Below are 27,458 nucleotides of genomic sequence, written 5' to 3'. Positions count from 1 at the left end.
CCTTGCAGGTCCCTTCGTGCAGTAGGCAGCATCCATCCTCAAATCTTTGCAAAATTTGCTTATGAAAGCAGTGATGAAAAAATAAATTTCATTTTTAGAACATATACTATTTATTGGTCAATTGTCGTGCACAGAAAGTTCATAGAAACTATGTAGGTTAGAGAATGTACATTAGAGAATCCTTCCACAGAGTATTGCCTCAAAATATAAAATAAGTTGACAGCACTAGAAAAAAAATGGATACTTCTGGTAGGCTGGGTTTTCTTTCTGCACATTATTTCAGAAAACTCTCACGGACCGGCATGACTATGTAAAAGTATCTTGTTCATCGATTCTAGAATGAGACATATTTCGTCCTTACAAATGTGAGTTCCTTTGTATTTTCTAAGTAGTTCTAATGACTTCTCCTGTAATTCTGGAACTACTTCATGGTGCTGGACACTCATGTGAAGCACAACAAGACAGCACTCAAGTACGTCGGGGAAGGGAGAAACCTGGAAAAAAGAAAAAAAAATTGTATTTTTACACACTGGAAACTCCTATGTATAATTCCAAGCTGAGGTGATATATCTTACCACATTTCCCAGCTGCATTATACGATCAATATAACGGCATTGCCAGATTTATTGCTATTCCAAAGAGCACAATATTTTAAAGCTACACTGCTGCTGCAGTAAGCAGCTTTTCAGCTGCATGGGTATCTTCAGTGATGACTGCTGCATATTTCAGGTGAACATAACTCGCTTGCTCATAGGTTATCACACATGTATATTCTGGGGTCACATATTTTAGAATTCATTCACTTTTCCAACTTGAAGCTGTACAAGTCAGCTGTTTTGCCAACCAGTGACTGACATCATTGAAAGGGTAGCTTGATACGAGTGTTATGCAGTTTTTAAAACCAACTGATCTTGTAAAAAACAGGATTTTGCCCTCCAGCTGTTGCTGGACTACAACTCCCATTCTCCCTGGTGAAATTGAATCTTAACATCTGTAGGGCCACAGGTTAGCCACCTACTGCTATAACAAAACAAGCATCTTCAAACATATCTTCAAGGAAACCCAAATCTCTTGATTTCCTTCTGTCAAGTTATCACAATAATAATTTATTATTTATACCCTGCCCATCTGGCTGAGTTTCCCACAAGCTTGTGCTGTTAAGTAAAGCAGGGGAACAAGGATTTTGCTCCATGTTAAAGTCAGACTTACCTTTATACTATCTGGGAACTCTGCCAGTTTCTGATTTGCTTCTGTTAGTTGTTTTGTCAAATCTAGCAGAGAAACTGGTTCATTCACTTGTTCCTTACTGTAAAGAAGTTTTAAGAGATCACAATTTCAAAAATACAAAAAAGTTAAATATTCCCAACCTGGCACTCACTTTAACTTAGAAATTAAAGTGTGATTATAAGGCTTGATAACTGTGTCATTAAATATTATGAAACTGACTTCCGTATAATAAATACCACTATAGAAGGAATGCAGCAACTTGTCTGAAGCAAAAAAATCAGATCAGTTTTTTGTGAAGTGTGTCAAAGGTTTCTCTCAGGGTTAGTGTATCAAATATTCACAGCCAAGGTCTCCCTGAAAAGCTCACACTGAGTGGAGAGACTATTAACACCTTTTCCATGTGTCATATCCAACTAAATCAATGCAAACATGGAACAACTTCTGCAAGTACAACAGAACTTCTCTCAACTGGTTATGCCAACCACACCGACAGAAGGTCTGAGGGTTTGCTTGGTTTTTTTTTTACAACTATCACACAACAGAAATTTATGAATTGGGGCCTAGTTCAATGGGATTCCACAGCCAGCTTTGAGCACTGCCATCATCACTAAAATGCACCACTTACTTCTGACTCTGGCTTGCTGGGGATTCAGCTAAATCCTGGCTGTTGGTGGCACTTTGGTGGAGGTTGTTTTTCTGATGTTGGTTGATCATGTCTGCCAAAGTCTGCTGAATTCTAGAGATCTCTCTCTTTGTACTTTGGATTGCAGCATATTCTTCTGAAAGGAGCACTCTACAGCCCCTCAGTTTTGCTTGTCTTTCCATTAAAAGGCTTGAGCTGGCTACTGAATCAGTCTCTGAGTGTGTGCAATTGTTATGTCCTCTTGAAAGCGGATCTTCAACTTCAGTTTCTTCAGGCAAAGAGACTCTTTCGATGTTACTCTGGCCAGGAGTGGGCAGCTCAAAAGTGCAAGCCTCAGAGGTCAGCCCTGGTTGTTCCACGACACGCGAATCCACACGTTCCGGGTTCCACCAGAGATCGTATAGTTGCCCATAAGCTACAAATGCCTCCAGGCTTTTGCAGGCTGCCATACTTTGCAAATCTGTGCTGTCCAGCTTCTCTCTTAGATGAGCGCAACCTGTCAAAACATAATATATGCACAGTTGGAAAGGAACATGGGTTCACTTACCATACCTTCTAGGCTGGCACAGTGAGGAAGGCATTCATGTGATGGGCTGCTTGCCTGGATTCACTCAGGAGGGACTACATGACAGGTGATTTAATGTAGAACCTCCTCCCCCTAGATACCCTCCAGTTTTTCATCTGTGACAAAGCTACAACTTAGTAGTATCCAAAAGAAGTAAAACACAGAAGACATCCCCGTCATTAAGCAGAGGCCAGTTCCCTTTTGACTGGTGGAAATGAAACACAAGGAGTGTCATTGGAAGTGGCCTTGTAGATGCCTCACTATGCCAGCCTAATCAGGGTCAGATACAGAGTGGAATGTTAGTTATTTTTTAAAACAATGCCTTGGTTTACACAACAGAACTTCTCTAGGACACTGCACTGATTATCCATAATCTGCATACTGTATAGAACAAGGAGGACGTAAGCAGTCCTCTCCCTTTCAACAGTTCAGTACAACTGCTTTGTTAATCTATTAATTATATTTAATTCTCTGCTCAACTTACGGATTGTGGTGTACCAGGGCAAAAAGTCATGGGTTGTATCCAACTAAATCATTACGTGAGCATGATGAAAATTTCCTTCCCTCTCCTCCTTCATGTGCCCTCACAGGGGAAGTTCCGATGCCCCAACAGTAGATGTTCTGTGTATGCAATGATTGAGATGGATACAAACTCATGGTCCTAGCTTCTGATGCAACACAGCTATCCCTTTCCTGGTTTGCTTATCAACGTGCATCCAAGCTGGAGGAACATGGTTGCATGCAGAGTACGGTTTCTTAACCCAAGAACCTTGGCGTCCCATTACATGCAAATGCAGCCTCTGCTCAATATTGCTTAAGTGACAAATTGAACTATGCCCTTTTAATGAATAAAAGGGAAGCCAGAGGTGCCAATGATGAGATCCAAGAAAGCAAAATTCTTATAGGAAAGTTACCAGAATACCATCCTTGGATAGGAACTTTGTAAGTTGGGGGGCTCGAAGTCTTGATCTGTTCCAATGGATTTATATAAAAACTGACCTAAATGTGGGATGAGTTTTTATACCTGTAGGGAGGAGGAGGTTGCAGATTTCTTGCATAAGTCTGAAGTTTCCAGCATCGTAGCTACGGGTCACAGCTGCAAGAGTGGCTTTCACTGTCTCCTCCCAGGAAGCAGACTGATGGCTCAGAATTGCCAGTGTGAGATCGTGGGAAATATGGAACAAAACCTAGAGAGAGGGTGGGGTGGGGTGGGAGGGACCGTGAAAACAAAAGGTTTCTGAAGTTCTGACATGGGGAACCTCTGGCCTATGGGCCAAATCAGGCCCACCAGAGGTCTTAATCTGGTTTCCGCAAGTTGGTTCCTCCCTCTGAGTGATACGCATCTGCCCCAGACCCAGTGTCATGTGATGTCAGGTGTGGAACAGGCTCCAAAGGGACAACAAAGAGCCTTAAAATATGCCCCCAGTTGCTCCTTAGCAGTGAAGTTTGCATTTGGTGGCAACCTGGGAGCTCCAGAGTGTGGACTTTGACACTTTGGTTGACCGTGGGTCAGTCAATGTGGACCAAAAAAGGGTAGCCACCCCTGCTGTAGAAAGTGCCTTGATGCTTTTAGCTCTGGTGATCACAGGGGCTGTTTTTAAAAGCACCGTTTTTACCAAAAAAATACGGTTTTGAAGCAGGAAATGAAGCTCTCTCTGTCTAGCTGTCTCTCCACCCCATGAACTATCACGCAAGCCTGTCCACAGGAGACAGTATGTGAAGGCTTGCACCATTAACTTAAGGGACTGGCAACCAAAGAACCAGCCTGATATTCAGCAACATCCATGCCTGCCTACTCAGAAGCAAGTCCCATTTAATTCAACAGGATACTGAATGTCCAGTGGGACATCTAGTCCTTGGGAGATGAGAGTCTCTTCACTTAGCTCACTCCTTCAAGACGCCCCTGCTTAGCAAACAACGCCAAATGATGGAAAACACGCAAGCCAAGAAAACTGATTGAAGCTCTCTCTCAAAGCACACAATGCATACATCATGAAGCATAAAGTCGCCCTACCAGTACTTTTCCTAAATACAGAAGGAACAAAATGCATTGATTGAAATGGGGATTTACAGCACTAACCTCTTGACCCATTTTGGAAAAGCATGGCTAAGAACTATGATTAATCCTGCACTGTACTCATGGCAGTGAGATCACCTTTCCTCACCCTTCTCTCCAATTCAGAGAGACCATACAGGCAGAGCCCACATGCAAATTACCTGCCTGGGATGACTATGGCTAGTAGCGGGAGGATACTCAATAGTTCTCAGCTGTTCAAGCAGGTTCTTGGACTGCTCAGCAGTATCGACACCAAATATGCTCTGCCACACATCGGTCACCATTTCTGTGAAAGAGCAGCCTTGCTTCACTGTCCAGCTGTGGTAGCAAGGTAGGGATGGGCTTCGGTTTTCCACCAGATTCTTTTCAGCAAGGCACTTTTGGAGCAATTCGTTGACGCTGAACACCAGCCTTTGTCCCTGTAGATTAAAACCATAGTCAGGAGGAACAAGGCACCCAGGGACCGATTCATTTAAACAGAAAAGGAAAAGCAATCCAGAACGTTTCTCGTAAAACTTGATGCAATGTATTCAATGGGGTTATATGGCTGAAAGGTAGATGTCACATCACAAATACAAATGTCTCTTGGGAGAGTTAGGAATATTTTATTGGAAACTTAAATAATGAAGGTATTTCCTATTAGCAGAATTTTCCTATGGCAGGAACTGAAATTCTGATTTTACAACAATAAGGAAAAAATAAGACCACTGTATTGAATGAAGAGTACTTCTTAGTAAGTATGTATTTGGACTGTAGCTTAAGGATTTCTGTTTGGCTCTAGTTGTATATATACACGTACAACAACTAAGCAGACCAGCATGAAGTGTCTAAAACTAATGAACACTTCAGAGGCAAGTGCTAATAGTTGTGAAAACAGTGTTTCTACTTGAAACAAGAAGTAGATTACCATGTTGAATGGTTGACTGTATTGTATAACTTGTCACATTTTAGATAAGTTGTGTTATTGATAACTTTTTCATGAAAAAGCAGCCTTTAACTCTATTTGTAGCCATGGATTCTGTTTTCAAGCAATTAAGATGGTAGACTTTAATAAGTTATTTGAATTACAAAGAGATATACTATTTAAACCAATTATTTTAAATGACACAATATACATTAAAAAGAGCACTTTTAAAATTCAGATTTTTTGAAAAAGAAATCACTTTTTCACATTTACCCTGAGTAGGAATGATCACTTGGGCTTGCAAAGCTAACCAGTATCTCCCTCTGAACAAAAATGCACAGGACTGAACAGGTGACACAACTCCAGAGTCATCCATGGTGCAACAGTAAAAGGAGTAACACACACTGACCAACAAACTCTCATGCTGCTGGAGGACATCTTGTGCCCCAACCCAATTCTTGGAAGACAGAAGTTCTTGGGCGCATTTGAAGGAGAACATCGTTGACAGATCTTTCTCTCCAGCTATCAGAGCCAGCTCAGCAGCAGCTTTAAGGGAGGTGGTATCGGCCTTTTTAGCCAGCACTTTGGCTGCATCATAGGGAGAGGCAGCTCCCAGGTAACTGAAAGGGAACCATCAACAAAAGAAACTCTTATTTCACCAGCAGACACTTCTTTTCAAGAGAACTTAACCACCCAAGTCAAAAGTTAAGTCTAATCTAGTGCAAAGAATTGATGCTTTCGAATTATGGTGCTGGAGGAGACTCTTGAGAGTCCCATGGACTGCAAGAAGATCAAACCTCTCCATTCTTAAGGAAATCAGCCCTGAGAGCTCACTGGAAGAACAGATCGTGAAGCTGAGGCTCCAGTGCTTTGGCCACCTCATAAGAAGAGAAGACTCATTGGAAAAGACCCTGATGCTGCGAAAGATTGAGGGCAAAAGGAGAAGGGGATGACAGACGACAAGATGGCTGGACAGTGTTCTCGAAGCTACAAACATGAGTTTGACCAAACTGCGGAAGGCAGTGGAAGACAGGAGGGCCTGGCGTCCTCTGGTTCATGGGGTCACGAAGAGTCGGACATGACTAAACAACAAGTGCAAAGGCGCTGTGGTTCAACTGCTGACTGGAGTAGAATATCAATGCCATGTTAAAACACTGCTGAAAGAATTGGACTCGCTACCAAGCTAAGTTCAGCATGCTGGTTCTGGTTGCAAAGTGCTACAGCAGCTTTAGAATGCCTAAATGAATGTCTGTCCCTTTAGACACCCAACCAATCTCTGTACGCTGCAGTGGACTGGACCCAGTGTGGCAGCACCCACCCTCTGCAACACCCAGCAGGTGCCCTCTCTTATTATCTTTACAGCACTTGATGAAGACCTTCCTCTTCCAGAAAGGTTTATAACTGGAGATTCTTAACCCCAGTCTACATCTGTACCAAATCTGAAATTGTTTTTATTTTTAAAACATATGGGAAGCAATTCACAAATGGAAAAAAAAAATCATTTTCACTTTCTTGAAGTACCTGATTTTATATCAAGGCTGGTTCAGGGGGTACTGGGTGACTCAAAATGAGATCACTAAAATGATTGCTTACGCTTGTCCAATTCTGATGGTCAAAATCAGATTTAAGATACATATGTGAATCAAGCTCGCTGAACAAACAAACAATGTCTGGCACCACCAGTGCAACATCCTGCTAAGACCCAGGTTTATTTATGGCATGAAAGGGGCAAATCTTTATCTCCCTTGACCTTGATGGGCCAACTATTGACAGGTGAGCAGGACTACACACCTATCAAAAGTTGGCCCACCCAGGGTGGGGGGAGATACTCCTCAAGCCCATCACTGATACATGGGGAATTCATTCCTGTTTTATGCAGCATTTCCTGGTGGGAACTGGCTTGCATGACCCAACTGAGCAGGACTGATGTCCCTGCACAAAAGAAGCAATCAGAATAGAGGTATGTGTTTTAGTGCTCTTTGCTGAAACTTTGGGGCAATCCACACATTCCTAGAGGGAATGGAGCAGGATTCAACTCCTTATGCATCAGATCCATCCTGCTGTCTGCAGCTGGCATTTCTACCTTGCATATGATGTCAGGTGCAGGTGGCTGGAATTTTGGAAAAATGACCTTGTGGGCCCAGTACGTCAGGCAACCTGCAGGTTCCTCACCCCTGCCTAAGAAGCAGCTGAAGGGAAGTGATTCAGTATTCACCATGGCCATTACTGCACATCACACTGAGGATGGCAAAGATCAGGTTGAAGTGAACAGCATTGAGCTGGCTGTCACATTCCAAAATCTGTGGATCACAGTTCTACAGTACTCTGCACCAATTAAATGATTGTGCCCTCCAACGTCTCATGTTGGAAGGAAGGCTCTCCAAAACAACCAAATTATTTAGGAGATCCTGGCTCTTAGGTTCAAAACAGCTCTCATTTAAAGTAAGAAAAGCACCAATACCATTTGGCTGCCATGGAATAATGGCCGTCCTTCTCCAGCACTGCTGCCCAGCTGGTGTACAAATCCTTCAGAACGGGATCTTCAGGACGCAACCTAGCCTTGGCAACTGCAGTGGCTTCCCTGGAGGAAATGAGAAAACCATTTAGATACACCACACTGATGCACAGGAAAAACGAGCATGTTTCCGTTTACTTCAAAATGAAGTTGATCCCAACAATGATCATGAATTGATTCTACTTCATTCAGATGCCAAGGCATTCACTAAACCAGCAACAGTTTAACTTGAATGACTTGTAGCACTGTTGCATTATCTGTGAACTTTACAGGCTCACATACACATGCACAGCAGTAGAGAATTCACACGATTGCTCAAAAGTTGGCAAGTCTTTCATGTATGTGTGAATTACTGTCACTGGAAGGATTTTATCTGCGTAGTAACAGGCATATATGACCTATCTATGACCATTCATCTGCAATGGTTCATGTACAAGCGAGTAATCACTTGATCTTTTGGGGCTTGAACACATGTGTGAATTGGGCCAGGTTCTTTACCAGGTGGGATAGAATACAGTGTTATTTAAAATGAGAAAAGTAACTACATCAGCTCCTTACGCAGCTCTAACACAACCGTTTATTACACCCTGGCGCTAAACTTGATATCCATCTTTGCCCACTGCCACTTAAAAGCTATGGATTTATCCGGCAATACATTTTCCTTCGTTACATATCCAGAAATGCAACTGAAGGAATGGATCTGAGTGTTCACTATTCCCAGGACTTTTAATAACTAGGATTTAACGTATTTTAGTTTTTAAGCGGCCAGGGTGTGGGTGTGTGTTCTACATTGTAACCCATCAAAACAACAGGAGTATAGTAACCTGAAAAGGTTGTGTGATTTCAGCAGCTCCACAGCCTCATACACTTTATGAATGGAGAGGAGATGGGATGCGGCTTTAACGTACTGCTCTTGAAAAGAGAGCTGCTTTGCGAAGGCTTCTACAGTCCATGCCCAGGTCTGATAGCCAGCTGAAACAGTGACAGCAAAGTTATAATACAACAATGAAGTGAACACATACAAGAAAGGACTTCCTACAAGAACGGAAAAACATTCTTGTCTTGTAGTGTAAAGATAACGCAGCATTCTTAACTGTGGGGGAGGAAACCACTTTAGAATTATTCTGTTCTCCGGAGTCCAGCCACTAAGCCCTCAGAGCAGCCTGGTTTTGCTGTGTCTGGATTAAGCCTGCTTGGTAGCAAAGTAGCAGGTGCTTCTTTCGGGGTGAGGGATATCAAAACATACCCATTGGCGAAATGGCCACCAGCTGGTCTGTCAGCTCTCCCCTTTCTGCAGCGGACTGAAGAGCACTTTTCAGATCTCCTTTCCACAGCATGAGCTGCTGAAATAATTCCGGGTGTCCATTCTCCAAGTGGCTTTTTCCTGTGGGAAACAAAACGTGTTCCCTGGTTAGCGCCACAGAAGGAGAACGGAAAAATGCGTACAGCAAAACAATGATAAAATATTCAAGTCACCACTGGAACACAATTTTCTATACCGGCTTTCTACTATGAGCTCTTCAAGTTTAATGGTGAAATTTTGAGACCATGCTGCCACCTCAGCCCCTTAAACACCCACCCTACCCACACCATCCTTATTTTCTGTAGTTGGAATGAATATTAGGCAATCTGTCATACAAGCGTACAAGAGAATGTAGAGGAGCCACTTATTTCAAGGTTAAAGCTTGATGGATTCACGAGGTACTAAACAGCCACACAAATATCACCCCCCCCCCCAAAAAAAAAAGTAGGTGGGAAAACCTGAGTTAGGATTCAAGGACTAACCTTCTGCTTCTATCATTCTGTACAGGGCAGGTCTGTCTGTGAATAGCCCCAAATGGATAGAATCCTTTGAACAAGAGGATATATCTTCATTCTGAGCTATAAGAAAACAAAACAAAATCACCTTCTGTTTCACATATACGTTTATGTTCCTCATGACAGGGTAAAATATTTTGAGTAGTTTTACAGTTCTCGATTACTTATAAAGCACTATTAATATTCAAAGAACTCAGTGAAGTTTGCGGCCCGGCCTAAAACCATAATTACTTTAAGAACTCCCCCGCCCAAGAACAGATTCCAGATGACCACTCAGATTGAGGCTCTCCCATACACACATTCTTCTTATGTTCAGTTTGATGTCCTTTTGTTCGCAAGTAGGTTTTCTGCTTAATCTCTGGAATGGCAATTTACTGTTTCATATGTATTCATTTATTAAAGACACCCTGGCCTACTTTGCATATTTTCAACCCGTGTTATTTAACAGTACACACATTTCAGCTGAGCACAGTCAAGCGTAGCCATCATTACTGAATTTTCTGCCCATACCTTTGGAGTGCAAGAAAGCTGCTAGTCTCATACAGTCCTGGTGCAGGTCTTCTTTTGACCTATGGTCCATAGATGTGCTGAGAGGTAGGATGGAGCGAGGCTTTTTCCTCTTCATAGAAGAATCTGATCCTGAGAAGAGAGTTGCCATAATATCGTTCTAGGCTACAAGTGGGAATCTCTAGCCACAGGCTTGTATCATTATTTAAGAGCTAAAGTAGCCTTCCCCAAACTAGTGCTCGCCAGGTATTTTGGACTCCTATAAGCCCCAAGCAGCATGGCTGATGGTCAGGTGCGCTAAACCACAATTAGTAATACAAGCAAATGTATTTCCTTTTTAAAGCAAAGAAGGCTTAACATGTCCCCATCCTATGTAGCCTCCCTAGATTTCTCCTACAGGATGCATACCTACCTGGTTTAAACTGATCCTTCCTCACAAGCGGGGTCTTGTGGATCACAGGTGGTTTTGGAATATCGGTCACACAGGCAAGCGGTGAACACACTGGAGAATCCTTATGAACTACAGTGAATAACAAAACTACATTTGCATAATGTCTAGCATAAAAATGGCCAACTTTATACATGCTATGGAAACAGAAACTTGAAAAAATAAATAAAAGCTGGGCAAAATAGAACTGATGTTCACATGCTTCTTATTTCCTATGAAATATTTCATGGCCTCTGGCTTTCAACGCTGGTTGAAAAACAGGTAAAGTGTAGAGGGCCGCTAGGGACGCGGGTGGTGCTGTGGGTAAAAGCCTCAGCACCTAGGGCTTGCCGATCGAAAGGTCGGCGGTTCGAATCCCCGCGGCGGGGTGTGCTCCCGTTGTTCGGTCCCAGCGCCTGCCAACCTAGCAGTTCGAAAGCACTCCCGGGTGCAAGTAGATAAATAGGGACCGCTTACTAGCGGGAAGGTAAACGGCGTTTCCGTGTGCAGCTCTGGCTCGCCAGAGCAGCGATGTCACGCTGGCCACGTGACCTGGAAGTGTCTCCGGACAGCGCTGCCCCCCCGGCCTCTTGAGTGAGATGGGCGCACAACCCTAGAGTCTGTCAAGACTGGCCCGTACGGGCAGGGGTACCTTTACCTTTACCTTATGGGAGTAATTAGCCTCCCAGGTTTTCCCAGGGGGATTGGGAAAACCCTGCCTCGTCTGCAGTTGCCTATAAATCACCCCCGAGTTTGAAAGAAGGAAGACGTGAGGGCACTAGACGGAAAGCCCTTGTGTGAGTTTTTTTTGCTCTCCCGGACGCTACGTCTGATCGTGACCTGGTTGCAGGAGCTCAAGATAAACAATTAGGAAGAGCAAATGCACATGTTTCGAGTGAAGAAAGGGAGTATTGACTGCTAACTGAATTGACTTCTGTGAAGCTGAGCGACGGGTTGGACTGAACAGGAAAATATATCAAAGAAGACTACATCAAAGATGTCAGTATGCTGGAACGCGGCGGAAAGGGGGGGGGGGACTTTTCTTTTTTTCTCTATGTGATTGCCTAACAACCCCCCCTAAGAAGAACCGTTGCAATTACCGATAACAAATGAGATCAAATAATGACCTGTGTGGAAATGAATTATTAACCAAAGGCTTTGCTTTGTGGAAGATCTGGAAAGGAAATGGAAGGCTTTTGGGATGACACAGTTCTAAAAGAGAACTGCCATGACAAGACAGGCTCTGTTGCAGGATTGATGGTCAAGAGGGGGAGGAAGCCACGGTTTTGTTATCATATTTGACTCTGCGTTTGATCTGGCAGAACCCCCTGAAAAGATTGATGTCGGAGCAACATGTCTGAGAAAGCTAATGAGCAGATGCTGAAACTGCATTTTATGGAAATGTCGAAATGGCGTCTGCCGTCTGAATATGACTTTTGGATTAATGTGAAAATCCACACAGGACTATAACAACGTTCGTTTCAACTTGCTTGTGGAGACTTTCAGAGGTTATAAAGGAAAAAAAATACGATAACAACAAGAAAATTGAAAGATGATTTGTAAAGGAAAATAACAAAGAGATGAATGGACAGAACTGTGAACATCAAAGCAGCATAAAATAAGAGATGATTGGATGCTTTCTCAGCTCGAAGCATGGGTACCCCCAACAAAAATTTAAAATTCGGTTTTGTAATTTGGAACTAATGTGATTTGATTGGTTTGTTAATAAAAATCATTTTTTTAAAAAAGAAAAACAGGTAAAGTGTAAGAGAGCTGAGAAGTGTAGGCCAACTTCCAGTTCAGTTTAGTTTACCTCAAAGATAACACAGTCTGATTTCAGAGCTACATAAACTAAGAGCCCAGAGATCTTACTTGTGCCAGATGTGAAGGGTTCATCCTACTTTGTTTTCGGTATTCAAATTTCAAATAAAATGAATAAAGATGACAGCCATTCTCATAACCACTTAAAAGTTAATCTCCGCTCTTTGAGCTAGTATGAAAATGATTATATCCACAGTTCCATTTGCAGACCAGAGAGGGACCTTCTGCTCTTTAAACAAGATCTGGGGAATCTTTGGACAGATGGTGTAAGAAAACATACAAACGAAGTAGATACCTTCCATGGAAATCCTCTCAACTGTATCCTGCTCCTGTTGCTCCTTTTCTCCCTCTTGGTCTGACAGGCCATTCTCCTCTAAGAAAGACTCTTTTGCGTTCTCACCACCATTCACCCAGTCACTTACATCCGGTATTGAAGGCACCTTTCCCAAGGGCTTCTTCTTCTTCTTGGCTTTTGGCTTGAGCTGAGTGTTTCTCTTTTTCTCCAATTCAATGTTCTTCTTACCTACAAAATAACAGAAATGTCCTGAAAATAAAAGCTGTGTGCGTTCAAAATGCGCTTGGGAGAATAGCCACACACCCTCACCCAAGGAGGGTGAACCAGACGAATTGCACTGATGAGTTGTGCTCACCATCATTCTTTGGAGCTCTGTCTATGCTGCCAGGTGAGCTCTCATCTTCATCACACTTCATGAGGCCTCCATTCCTGCTGACTTAGGAACACTCCCTAGGGCTACGTTTGAGAAACACTGAACTAAATGAAGCAAATGCATCTACTTCCCCTCACCCCCTTCCTAGTCCCCCTGGTGTCAACACATCAGCAATCTACTGACCTTGGGGAGGGCGGCTGTGCTCTTGCTTTGTAGCTACCCATTTATGAACACAGAAGTCATCTGCTCCAGTATAAATGGAGTCCGCTTCCACAGGTGACCACTGTACACAAAGCAGACGGCCCCGGTGTCCCCTGTAGTTGTGCAAAGGCTCTTCCTTCAGAACATTCCAAACCTGTAAACATAACCTCTCATTAAGAAAAGCAGTCAAAACTTTTCCTGTTTTCAGTAAGAAGGCTAATGCAACTGGGTCATCTCAAAGGAGGAGCATCTGAGTCTCCAGACCCCTCCACTTTGGAGTACAGCAGGCAGCACTTCCAACAGAGTCTGTGCAAAGAATGCCTACTATCTGTATAGGCATTCTCTTCACCCACATCCCATTTTTCTTAATTTGCCATTTTTTGCTCATGGCATATTTGTACAAGATCAGTTTCCTCTCTCTGTGTGTGTACACACACCCAATGTACACTTCCTGAATTCTATATACACACACACCAAAGTACACTTAGGAAGAAACTTATGTTGTTTTTTCTTATTACTTATGTTTTGCAAGAAAGGCAAAATACAAGAATGCACCCGCCTATAAAAGTGCTGATTTCACCTACAAAATATCCTAAAGCAGGACCCTTTCATGGCAGCTGCCTCCATTTATTTACACAAGTGCCTCCTTAACACCTAACAAAGCACACACATATTGCGTACTCTGTACAAAATGTAGCAAAAGAAGCCACTATTCAAGATATAACTCTCCCTGATTAAAAAGAGCAAAATAGGCATCCCTAAATCCCTTATCTATTTAATTAGCGGCGGCAGAGGGAAGAACTGTACAAAAATCACAACCCTTTCACAATCATACCTGGGCAGTGCCATCATAGCAAGCAGATACGAGCCGCCCGTCATGATGTGGGCTCCAAGACAAGCTAGTAATCTTAGCTGTGTGCCCCGCCAAAGTACGGAAAGGTTCAGTTATTGTCACAGGTCTCTCTGGAGAGTTTTCTAAAGACAAAATACATGGTGTTGGAAGCAGCTGGACAAATGTTCCTAAACGCATGTCAGAGAATAAAAATTGCTTCTAAAGGTGCCAATGTTATTTGGTCAGAGACCCTCGGCAGCGCAAGCACAAGGGAACAGTAGCCCATGTCCACACTCTAGAAATCTTCTGTCACAATGGCTAATGCCATACACACCAATGTGCTGTTAAGTAATGTGTTCCCAAGGATAGTTTTCTTGCACAGTTCTCTCAAGACAGCAACAATATTAATGCTTGAATTTCTGAAGAGTTTGACTTCAGTGGATTTAACACAACAATACTGGGGGGGGGGGGGGATGCAACCATCACAACGTAAGGGAAGCAAAGCGTACAGTGGTGCCTCGCAAGACGAAAAGAATCCGTTCCGCGAGTCTTTTCGTCTTGCGGTTTTTTCGTCTTGCGAAGCAAGCCCATTGACGGATTAGAGCTATTAGCGCTGTTGACATTTTAAGGGCTAAAAACGGCTTTTTAAGGCTTAAGGGATTAGCGGTTTTGCTGCTAAAATGCTTTTAGCAGCTTAGCGCTTCAGGAAAAGGGGTTTTGGAGCGGGGAAAAAAATAAATCAAAATTTTTCGTCAATTTTCGTCTTGCGAAGCAAGCCCATAGGGAAATTCGTCTTGCAAAGCGCCTCTGCAAATGGAAAACCCTTTCGTCTTGCGGGTTTTCCGTCTTGCGAGGCATTCGTCTTGCGGGGCACCACTGTACTGTCAAAGCCAGGCATAGGCAAACTCGGCCCTCCAGATGTTTTGGGACAACTTCCAGCATCCCTAGGTAACAGGACCAGTGGTCAGGGATGATGGGAGTTGTAGTCTCAAAACATCTGGAGGGCCAAGTTTGCCTATTCCTGGTCAAAGCTAATGGTGACTCAATAACAATATACTCCTTGCATCTTATTTGCTCAGCAAATTTGAATCTACCAAGATTAATGGTTTCATCTGAGCAGGTACTACACAATCAGCTCCTGAACATGCTAGTTCTGTGTTACTGTCATCATTTCAGTTCTCCGTTACCCCATTAGTTCCAGTGCCCCCCCCAAACCCAAGACAACATGCTAACATTAAGGCTAATTTTATCATATAGTTTACAGTTTTTTCAGAAATCTCCCATGAATGCCAAACTTCACTGAGAAAATAGTTTCACAGGAACACAGGTTTTTGCTGTACCACACAAAAAAACGAGGTTTCCAGACTTAGCTGCTGTTATCTCTTGACACTTCCATAAAAGCAGATCTGTGCAATGACGCACAGGAAGGAAGAATACTTTAGTGTTTGAAGCCACGAAGGAACCAACATTGCCCAGGAAGAGGAGAAATAGCAGCACCGCCAGTTTGCTGTCTGAACAGAGTGACTGATGGCAGGTTCTAAAAGCATGAGCAAGAGTTACCTATGACACTCTTGATATTGTGTACATAAATGACAGCATTGTTTGAGCCAGAAGCTATCATGTAACTCAGTTCTGGCTGTGCCCCATGATCGTGATGCCAGCGAATAGCATTGATGAGCTTGTGGTGCTGCTGGATGGTGCACAAGAGTTTCAAGTCAGGAGCCCGAAGTATTTCAATAGAACTGCAATATTAAAAATAAAGGAGGGGGGAGAAAGGAAGAGATGATCAATTAACAAGTTGAATAATGTGGCAAACAAAAACGTTTGCCACCTGCCTTCCCAAAACAATATATGCAACTCCTTAGGCTAGCAAAAAAATAAATAAAAATTAAACAGCTTAGTACGTCCAAGTAAGCCACTTCTATTTTTGTCATGTTTAAAATTAAGTTAGATTTGGAAGGTTGTTAAGTACACCCTGTGCTGACCTTAAATCCACAATGCCTACTGCATATATAAAGTTAGCATGAACTTAAATGTTAGTACATACCCATCTTCATTACCAATAGCCAAGATGCTGCCATCTGGTTTCCAGCTGATCTCTGTGTGTGCTGGTAGTTTGTGCTAAAATGAAATAGACAAAGAAGTAGAGAGCTACCTCAATGGTCCCGACACTCTTTTTATATAACCAGCAAAAAATAAAATACATGAGAACTGATTATTATTATTATTAGAATTCATATACTGTCCTATATGCAGAAGTCTCAGGGCGGTTCAAATAATAAAAGCAATGTATGAAACCACAAAATACACAATCAAAATGAAAACAACAACCCAATAACCCCCCCAAACAAAAACCACACCCCACATTTTGAAAGGGCATAGGGTGTCAATCAAATCAACCAAAGGTCTGGTTAAAAAGGAACATTTTTGCCTGGCATCTAAAGGTGGATAATGAAGGCACCAGGTGAACTTCCCCGGGGACAGCATTCCACAGACAGGGAGCCACTGCAGAGAAGGCCCGTTCTCGTGTTGCCACCCTCCTGACCTCTCGAGGAGGAGGCACACAAAGAAGTGGCCTCAGAAGATGATCTCAGGGACCAGGTAAGTTCATATGGAAAGAGGCAGTCCGTGAGGTACTGCGGCCCTGAGCCATTTAAGGCTTAATTGGTCAAAGCCAGCACTTTGAATTGGGCCTGGAAACTAACTGGTAGTCAGTGCAATCGGACCAGGATCGGCGTAATATGCTCAAACCATCTGGCTCTGGTGAGCAACCTGGTGCTGAATTAGCTGAAGCATTAGCTGAAGTTTCCAAACTGTCTTCAGAAGCAGCCCTACGTATAACACATTGCAGTAATCTAACCTTGAAGTTACCAGAGCATAGACAACAGTAGTTAGGCTATCCCTGTCCTGACAGCTGGGCCACCAACTGAAGCTGATGGAAGGCACTCCGGGCCACTAAGACCACCTGAGCCTTGAGCGACAGCAAAGAATCCAGGAGGACCCCCAAGCTACGAACCTGCTCCCTCAGAGGAAGTGTAACCCCATCAAGAGCAGGTGATCTCCCACCTATCTGGTCTAGAGAACCACCCACTAACAGTGCCTCAGCTTTATCTGGATTGAGTGTCAGTTTGTTGGGTCTCATCCAGTCCATTACTGAGACAAGACACTAGGTCCAGAACTTCCACTGCCTCACCTGCAGATGTAAAGGAGAAATAGAGCCGAGTGTCATCAGCATACTGCTGACAACGTACTCTAAACCTCCAGATAACCCCACCCAGCGGTTTCATGTAGATGTTAAACAATGTAGGGGATAGGATTGAGCCCTGCAGAACCCCACATTGGAGGTTCCATGGGGCTGAAAAGCGTTCCCCAAGCAACACCCGCTGGGAATGACCATCCAAGTAGGAATGGAACCACCACAAAGCAGTGACACCCACTCCTAGTTTGGACAGTTGCTCCAGAAGGATACCATGGGTCGATGGTATCGAAAGCTGCTAAGAGGTTGAGGAGAACAGGGACATGATTCCCTCATCTCTCTCTCTCTCGACAGAGGTCATTATACAGGGCGACCAAAGCAGTTTCTGTATCAAAATCAGGCCTAAACCCCAACTGAAATGGATCCAGAAAATCAGTTTCTTCCAAAATTGCCTGGGTTAAGAGAGGGGGCACAGAGGAGATGGGAATCCATAAAATTCCTGCACAAATTTTCCTGCACAAGTGAACAATTTCAGTCAGCCAACATGGCCTGCCACAAGATACACCAGCGCAGAAAAGCCATTTGTGGCCATATAACTACTGCCTTCCTACAATCTCCTGAAACCATTTGATTATGTTTTTCCATTTGTAGTTGGATTTAACTGATCTGGACTGTTCTTCCCATAAGGGAACTAGAACCGCAAACAACTCCTTAACTGAGCAGTTAAGGAGTTCCAAGCCATACATCTTGCTGCATACGTGTGGAACCTATAAAGCAACTGCAACTTCTCCCTGAATGTAGAATGCTATGACAAAAGTAAACAGGACAATTCAGGAGACACGCCATTGTCTGACAACCCAAAAGGGGGGGAAATTCAAAACCTCTCTGTTCTACCCCTGTTCTGTGGCCTCTCATCTCCTTGCCTTACTTCCTTAATTCGGCAGAATGGCGTTAAGGACATTTGCTCACACCAAGAAGGAGGCGCACACTATAGCTTTGAAACTAAATTACGAGTGTTTATAGACTATGAAAAGCTTCAGGCCAGCACCAGCCAACACATGGCTGGCCCAGAAGCCAAAGGCATGTCAATTGTTCATCCAGGCTTTCCTGTGCAAATAGGTTACAGAAGAGTAAGAACAATGGATGGCAGCCTCACCACAAGAGACGATGCCATGCCCCAACATGCAGAAAGAGAGCCCCAACAAGGGACAGATGTGCTGAGGTTTGGGGAGGTCTTTAAAACATCTGCTCAAGTTCATAATTGAAGGTTTGGAATTTCAAGTGTGCTAAATCTACAACCGATTTGCAATTGTGGGATGGATGGAAATCAGAGTAGCAGCCTGCAGCTTAAGAACTGGAAGTGTGAAATTCAGCCCCTTTGCCAGCAGCCTCTTACTTTGCTCTTGCAGTAATCCTCTCAGGGTTACTAAGTCATAGCGCTGTAGTGACAGCTGATGGCATTCTCCTCTCATTCACTCATCTGTCTATTTGTATGTAGCTTTCTTCCACAAGATTGTGCCCCAAATGGTCCACAATGTATCAAATAAATGGCAAAAACATTTTTTTTAAAAAAAACCCCTATATATAGTGAAAAACAACACCTCAAAGTTTTGTTTATCAGTCATACATCTTATTTGTACGCTGGTTTTCCACACACACAAAAACCATGCTCAAAGCGGCTTACAACAAAACAACGGATCCATGCAATGCTATATAAAATACAAATAAACTAATAATAAATTTAATAGCTGAAAGCTAGAAAAGAAAGAGAATAATAACACAAAAAGAGCCTGCTGGATCAGTCCAGCAGCCCATCTAGTCCAGCATCTTCTTCTCACAGTGGCCAACCAGATGCCTATGGGAAGCCCGCAAACAGGACCTGAGCTTAACAGAGCTCTCCTCTCCAGCAGTTTCCCAGCTACTGGTATTCAGACATACTGCCTCAGAGACATACATAGTCATCAAGGGCAGCAGCCATCAATAGCCATGAATTTGTTTAATCCTCTTTTAAAGTCATCCAAGTTCATGGTCATCACTAGCTCTTGTGGGAATAAATTCCATAGTTGAAAATTTAGAATAAAGCCTGACCAAAAAAATAAAAAAATAAAAAATAGTAGTACAGAAGACCAAAAAGATGTCTTCCGGAAAGTGTCCCTACAATTAACCTACACAGCTTTCACTTCAATTGTGGCTGCCTTCCTCCTAGCACCTCTTCTTTGATTTCATTCGTCATTGCTCAACAAGGAAGGAAAAGATGGTTCTCTTTCCTCAGAGCCCCATACACACTCATGGCGATGACACTGTGTGCACACTCCCTCCTCCATCAAACTCCCATTCCAGCTCTGGAATCTTAGGCCTAGCGATCCTTTGATCCTTTTACTCCCTTTCCTTCCCACTGCCTTCCTCCTAGTAGTCCACAATTCCCATTCCCCCTCATGCCTACGCTATTTCCCTGCTGTTCTAATTTAATCATGGTTTCACTTTTCTTCAGTTCCATGTTTCAAACCCCAAGCCTTTTCTTAGGTCTTTGCTTTTCAGATCACTTTGTTCCACCTCCTGAACTTGAGCATACTAGGTCTTCGGAGGCCCTACCATTCCCTTGTCCTTCCTTCAGCCTCTTTGCCTCTGGACTCCCTCAGCTTCCCAACCCCCTGGAGGCTCTTCCTGGCCCACAGTTTTAATTCCAGCTGAACTGACAACTCTATTTTCCTTCAGAAACTGTGCTGCAAATTGTTCGGTTCCCTGAGCAGCAGCACATCTAACTCAGCCCATCAGTATCAAAGGCTGCACTGCCACAAGCACAATACAGAACAGATGGAGAAGACTTAACTATTCTTACTCACTTTGACTGAATTAGTTTCTCTGATTAGTTTGTTGATGTCATGGGCTTCATCACCAAGTTTCCAAGGATTGTGCTGGAAGACAATCCCCTCTCCTGCGCAACTATACAAAGTTGCTGAAGGTCTGTCACCATCCCCTCCTGCAAGAGAGAAACAAAGAAATTAAACCGGTTAGTCTTTTTAAAAGCAGACACCTTGAATACAACTGACAGAAAGAAGTGTGCTAACCAGCTTAGCAAAACATATCGGAGGGGATTCAACTAACTAAATCCTGCTAGCAAAACCCCATGCAATGATTAACATTAATGCAACAGGGCTCTTCTCCCCATGACAATAAAATCACTGAAGAATTAAGCCAGATGCACTACTGCCCCACCTGATACTTAACGGGCAATGGCAATTTCTTTGACTCACGATTCACACTGTGTGGCAACATTTTTAGACAGGGCACAATGAATACCAATTTCTTAAACGTCAGTTGTTTTTCTATGTACACAGTAATGTTGGAAAATGCAGGGACAGGCATACAGTACATAGAATGTATCAGAAGTCATAGAACAAGGGACTCAAGGGTCATCTAGTCCAACCCCGCCATGCAGGAATCTCAGCTAAAGCATCCACGACAGATGGCCATCCAACCTTGGCATAAAAACCTCCAAGGAAGGAGAGTCCACCGCCCCTCATGGGAGTCTGTTCCACTGTCTAACAGTTCTTCCTATCAAAAAGTCCCCCCCCCCAAAAAAATGCTTAGTCATAATCTCCTTTCTTGTAACTTGAATCCGTTGCCTCAAGTCCTACCCTCCAGAGCAGGAGGAAACAAGTATTGTACTATGCTTTGATTCTTAACACTGGAGACTATAGACACCCTACTGTCTGCTAGTTAGCTTCTTAAAGGCTATTTCAGTGATCCTAGATGGATTCCCCAGACTCACCAAAGGACAACGGAAGGACGGGAGGTCCCCAGGCTAACGTGTACACCGTTTTCTTGTGGAAGGTGCTGGAGATCTGTGGGGGCCTAAAGGAGAATTTGGGTGTCATATTTAACAGAAAGCTCACCGAGCATGCATTATCTGGTGTAAAATGCAAAGCATAATTGAAAAAGATTGCAAACAGAAATCAAAGTGTGAAAATGGCTAAGCAAGTTAGGAAGCAAAGGTTAGAACGGCAGAACTTTTCAAGATACTTTTGCATTCTTCCACGGCAAATTTTAGGAGATTGTTGGTGCTCTATTTTGCATATGCAATTTTTTACGCCGAGTCTCAGTTCAGAGAATAGTGAATCACTGTGAGCTTTCCAATGTCAGTTTTGCTCAGTTTTTAACCTTATGAATGACTTTAAATGAAGTAAATCAGCTTAACAAAAAAGGTTTACATTTTATATTCAAAACAAATTCAAAGCTTTATTCAGAAAATTATGTTTACTGGAATATCTGTAAATATTTTCGGGATGACATTTCAGGAGCACACAGTTCCTTTTATTGCATTAGAATGTGAATTTTGTAGACTTCTATCATATCCACCTTCTATAATCTCCTTAAAAAATACTCCCCCCCCACCTTTATAACATTTCCTCCAATTTTTTTTTAAATTTGGTTATAATCTGCCGACTCACACAGACCAACAAAAGCCAAGTCATTTCTTACTTGTTGGAGTAGGTGTCATAGATGCCGACTTTCCCATCATCTGTTCCAAAAGCTAAACAGCCTTCTTTCTTTGGGTGCCAAGCCAACTGCAAGCAGAAAGAGCCACAAGGCTTTCAACATTTTGTGGGTGTCTGGGATTCATTTATATCTATACAAGGTGCTGCTTTCCACATTCGTCAGGTATCAAAAGGCGAAAATTTTAATTGGAAAGTCAATCATTTTAAATCAGATTTGCCATCGGAGAAAATGTATTTATTTTTACTATTACAAATCTGCCAGGTATTGGACTCTGCTACTCTAGGTGCTTCCATACATTCCTGGTACAGCAAGCATTAGTCGTACCCCCATTTAGATTGCTACCAATATCAATCTCGGAATCAGAAGAACTTTTTTAAAAAACAGAGAAACATCAAAGCACACACTTACAGCTGTGACCTTGGATTTAATGCCCTGCCAAAAGGTTTTCACATCATAGTGATTGTTGATAGACGTGGTGTTCCACACCCGAAGCATGCCGTCCCCAACTCCTACAGCAAGGCAGCCTGTATCCACGGGGGAAAAGGCCAAACAGTACACAAAACCCCCAAGAGAAGGCAACGTCCAGCAGCAATTTAAAGTTGCCAGGTCCCAACATTTCACCTAAAGAGAGAGATGGGGGGGGGGGGGAGTTAAAGGTTTAGGGGGGAAATTAACAAAACATTTCTCCAGAAGCATGCCGTTTACAAAAGGGGAGGAGTGCTGATGAGCAGATATCTGCTCCAAAGATGACTAAGTGGTCCTATATGGAATTTTAAGAACCTGCAGTCCAAAATCATTTCCCTGTCTCCACAAAATACAAGAAAGGGAAAAATAAGCCAGGCTGGGTCTGATTATTTCCCGGCTGAAAACTTAAAAGATTACAGGACTTTCAATCACTTTTTGCTTCTTTAAAATTGACATTATCAAGGAAACTAATCCTCAGAAGATGGAAAACAATCTCCAAAACCACAGGTAACACAAAAGACAGACAGTTGTTTGCACTGATAGCTGAGCTGTTAACAACTGAAGGCTGAAGAAGGCAAAGACCAGAGCAAATCATGGGAGGTCCAGAGACAATGTTAATGAGACAATAAAGCTGGAAAGTGAGTCAAGGTGAATTATGGGAACAGTTAACCCTCAAATGCCCTTGACAGACACCATATTAATTCATTCAGCACCCTCCCCTTCTGGAGTTATTTGCAATACGTGGATACAGTGGTACCTTGGGTTACATATGCTTCAGGTTATACACTCCCCTAACCCAGAAATAGTACCTCGCGTTAAGAACTTTGCTTCAGGATGAGAATAGAAATCGTGCGGCAGTGGCACGGCAGCAGCGGGAGGCCCCATTAGCTAAAGTGGTGCTTCAGCTTAAGAACAGTTTCAGGTTAAGAATGGACCTCCGGAATGAATTAAGTACGTAACCAGAAGTACCACTGTAATTATTTTGGAGAGATGTTGTGTGCTTTTGCATAAGGCTAGAATAGGTGCTTGCTAGGAACAGATTCATGGCTACTGACAGCAACTTAGCAGGGTAACCCTGCAAAACAGTAAAACTCTGGAGAATTTTAAAAGACTTGCGGTTCTTACATCCCTGTCCATTGAAATGGAGAGAAGTAGCTGCCTAGCCTCTACTTGCAAGGAACACAAATTGAACGCTATTCTGGAGTGGTTTTGTCCTTCGGATGAAGCTCCCAGAAGTTCCCATTTCCGCTTCCCATGTTGAGTCAAATCCCACTGCAGCAGCTCACCTCTGTGAAGAAAATAATAGCAAGACATGCAAAAAAACACTAGACATGGTAATGGTAATATACACAAAATCCTTCCATTAAGAATGGGAAAGACTGCATCATACCAAGTCTCACACATCACATTCTATATATGGCTCAGGCTGCCGAGAAAGGAGGAAGTCTTCAGAAATGGGGAGGCTACAGAATGCCAAGGAATTATTCCCAAATCCCATGCTATTTTTCTATTACTGTTGCATTGCATTTAGTACTCACCCAAAGCAGCTGGATAAGATGTGTGTGGGCTGACTTGGGGGCCAATGTAGTGTCAACCAGAGGCGTTCTTTCACAGGTGTTTCAACACCTCCACCTCTTCTTTTCAAAAAAGGCAATTTCAGAGTCATTACCACTGCAGAAACAGAAGGAACGGTTACAGCATGCTTACCCACAAGTGCTGCCAGGCTCCACTGATATCAGGACAAGGGAGAGAACAGCTCGAAACAACTATCTTCCAAAATGAAAAGCTGACTCTTCACATGTATTTGAAGTGCACTTATGAATAACCAGGAACTTTATGAAATGTTCTTGCCTCAGTTCTTAGAATCCAATCTAACTCCTGGCCCTTGATTTTCTGGAGTACAAGGCACCAAAACTTAGGACTAGCTAGACCAGACTTCGTAGGTTTCAATTTCTTGCACACTTAGAAGGAAGAAAATCCATAGAATGCTTATTTCTGACTGAACATCCAAAGGATTGCATTTTCGGTTTAAGAGTCTCCTTCACTTCAACCAAGGCACTGCTCTGTCTTCATGTTTCACTTAGTCTTGGATGACAACAGTGCCACAAATTACATGGCATCAGAAGAGGTTTTGTCATACTTGCTTAGGGAAGCAAAACATAGCATGTCAGGGGTGCTAAATGCAGTTACAACATGTCAGTACTATGCTGTGAACTGTCAAAATGGTGATGCACAAAGCAAGCAAACTGAGAAACACGCACAAAGCATGCCTTGCCAAAGAAAAACAAATCTAATTTTTATACACTTACCTCTGCTTCTGGTGCAGCTCCACACACGGATAGTCTGATCTTTGCTTCCTGATGCCAAGTAATAGCCTTTTGTTACAGCTGCCTCTTCCATCACACCTCCAACAGCAGTGTCTTCTTCCAAGAGTACCATGAAATCAAGTTAAATAGTACTACTTTATTTTTGAATGAAAGATCTTCTACATAGTCTTCAGGTGCCCTTAGAGTACCCAATACATACAGGGTGATGATCACAAGAACAAACACTATCCCTTTGCCCCATGTACAGGAACATACCTTGGAAGTCATATTGTTGACCACATATACCTTCGTCCCCAAGCTCAGGGCACCAAGCCAGAGAGTGTATTTCATCATCATGACCTCTCAGTCGATGAACAACCTCTCCCTTTCTGCTGATGTCGATCACAACCACTATTCCATCTTTATAGCTTAAAAGAAAGGGCATACGTTAGGGGAGGGATGCCTGAATTCTCAAGCTATCAATAATGTTTTACCGAGTTAGGTCAGTACAAGATGCAACCCATAAATATTTTGTGCAGTCTACTGTCCCTCCTCCACACACACATTCCTCCTCTCCCATTATACAAGGAAAGAAAGAGCAACGTATGTCTAGAACAGGGGTGGGGAACTGGATACAGCCAGTGGAATGAATAGTTGATTTCCCCACTGTTCATGGGCAAAATACTGCCAACCACCCAATATAATAATGATGCCAGGCAACTGACAGTTGTCAACATTCAAAGGAGATCACTGTAACCAGCAAGTGCCTTCAAAGGGACTTGATATACCCAAAGATCAGCTGATCAGCCATTACCCTTCGAAGTCCACTCAGAGGATACAGACACTCTGTTGGTGGTGACCTGTTTAGCCTGGCAAAGGGGCATCACCACTCAATCCAAACCTCCTCCCACAGACTGGTGCAAAGACTTTGGAACCATTGGTTCCCAATAAGGGAGGATGAAAATTCCCCTGGTGAAAATTGAGTGAAACATGTAATCACTCAAGTCAGTGAGAATTTCATTTATTCTGTATTCCTCTTTCTGCAGGGCAGAGTACAGTTCTAAATAATCTAACAGCACAATTCTGTATGTCTACTAAGAAGTAAGTGCCAATGAGTTCAATCAGGCTTGGTCCCGGATAAAATAATGAGATTTTTGAATATAGAGCTGCACAGTAAATCATGTATGCAGCCTTATTATACTTACCCAATGGCTACCAAATTCTCATGGTGCAGAGAACAGGTGAGACAAAATATAGTTCTGGGCTCTGGGAAGAACTGCTGGCTGTCATTTCGATTATGCCAGTAGCAAATTACTATTCCCTTCTCATCACCAGACACAACCAAGTCTTTCATTTTCGGCGACCAGTGCACTGCAGAAATTGTATTCTTGGAGACGGGGGAGAGAATTGAGAAAGAAGATTAACATGGATGCTTTTTGGAAAGCTATATTGTATACACTGTTCTGTAGAGTAGACATCAGCAGCAGTTTCCCTGGAGAATGCCGCCTGATTCCCCATTTGTCAAATGACAGTGGCACCACAGTCAACTGCTTTACCTGATGCAACGTATGTTCAGTCATGACAGTCAATGTCTGTGTATCCCAGATTTTCACAGTTCCATCATCAGAGCTGCTGGCACAGAAGTTGTTCTGACCAGGATAGGAACAAAACGAGAAACCCGAAACTCTTTCAGTGTGGCCGACTAGCTCCCCTGTGATGAGAAAACATTATGGCTGTAAAATAAAGCAACGTTTGGTTTCAAGCATTTTGGGGGGAAAACAAAGCTTATTATTAACATAGGCCTATTGTCTACACTTTTAGCATAACTTCCAAATTAAGTTTAAAGCTTCCACACCCTCTCTTCTTTCTTAATTTCTATTTAAAAATTATTTGTGAAAAGTTACAACCTATTTCCTGCTAAAGGAGGCACAATTGTGCAATTGCTCTAGTACGGTGATTCTTAACCTTTTGGTTTCGGACTCCTAGAGAGTTCATGGACCACAATTTAAAAACCCTTGCTTTAGTAATAGTCTTCTCATACAGTGTGTCTTACCCTTCCCCACATCGGTTTGACTAATTCTATATTCCATTCACTGTTAGTCTCATTCTCGAATTGCCCCCCCCCTTTAAAAATCAAATTGCACCCCCCCCCCCAGTTGGGAACCACAGCTTTAGAGTTTCAGTCAGGATCTTTCCCCCAGGGGCTGAACCAGAGACCTCCCACACTTGCAAAGGAAGGCGCGTGCGGTCCTAAGTGTGCTTAGGGCTTGCTGCGCTGGAGGGCACGCTGGAAATAAGAGAGACACCCGCTGGCGAGGGATCCCAAGTATCTGGTATACTGCCTCTGGACAAGGAGGCTCTACTTCAGCCGCTCCCCCAGAATTGAAAGCCCGCCCTGAGAACTCGCGCACGGGTGGAAAAGCCCTAAGTTTGAAGGGAGCCCCGCGCAGGATGCAGGCAGCGGAGGCGCCGGCTCCGTACCGTGGAAGGAGGGCGCGGAGGGGCGGATCTCCAGGAGGCACACGCTGTTGCGAGCCGCGAAGCCGAAGAGCCGCCCGTCTTGGGAGGTGTCGCTGCAGCGGCTGCAGTACCAGTTGGGCGAGGCCGTCAGCACCCGCTCGGCTGCCCCGGGGCGCCCCGCCGCCGCCATCCTGTCTCCTTCTTCCCAGGCGGCTTCCCCCTCACGTTTTCTTTTTCGCTGCTCACAGCGGCCGTCGCCCCGCGCCGCCGCAAAGCGCCGCCCAGCTGGCCCTCCTTCCCCGCGTGTGCCGCAAAGCATTTCGCGCCGAGCTACGGCGGCTGTTTGA

The 27,458-nt window shown here is 43.5% G+C and overlaps 1 protein-coding gene across 2 annotated transcripts; it reads right to left on the bottom strand.

Annotated features, from left to right (window-relative positions):
* Positions 1-91: 91 nt before the first annotated feature.
* On the bottom strand, positions 92-27,445 carry GEMIN5 (gem nuclear organelle associated protein 5; the record flags this gene model as incomplete). 2 transcript variants are annotated; one of them, XM_083422521.1, is made up of 28 exons in its annotated part: positions 92-494; positions 1,210-1,306; positions 1,853-2,366; positions 3,460-3,622; positions 4,653-4,910; positions 5,805-6,015; positions 7,857-7,976; positions 8,735-8,882; positions 9,157-9,294; positions 9,696-9,791; positions 10,239-10,367; positions 10,648-10,755; positions 12,779-13,006; positions 13,335-13,506; positions 14,188-14,327; positions 15,745-15,926; positions 16,232-16,305; positions 20,224-20,360; positions 21,153-21,235; positions 21,863-21,948; positions 22,289-22,501; positions 23,471-23,633; positions 23,884-24,016; positions 24,655-24,768; positions 24,928-25,079; positions 25,857-26,038; positions 26,208-26,362; positions 27,133-27,445. In XM_083422521.1, 28 exons carry the CDS (start codon positions 27,428-27,430, stop codon positions 291-293), a joined length of 4,698 nt encoding a protein of 1,565 aa, XP_083278647.1. In that variant the 3' UTR covers positions 92-290. The 2 variants fall into 2 exon arrangements, with proteins under 2 accessions (XP_083278647.1, XP_083278648.1); XM_083422522.1 differs by having other exon boundaries at positions 24,655-24,765; positions 27,133-27,430.
* Positions 27,446-27,458: the final 13 nt, after the last annotated feature.

The sequence above is a fragment of the Podarcis tiliguerta genome, assembly GCF_965153285.1.
Source record: "Podarcis tiliguerta genome assembly, chromosome: 2".
NCBI classification, from domain to species: Eukaryota; Metazoa; Chordata; class Lepidosauria; order Squamata; family Lacertidae; genus Podarcis; species Podarcis tiliguerta.
The sequence above is the reverse complement of the archived record's forward strand: the minus strand, read 5'-3'. Positions and strand labels throughout refer to the sequence as shown.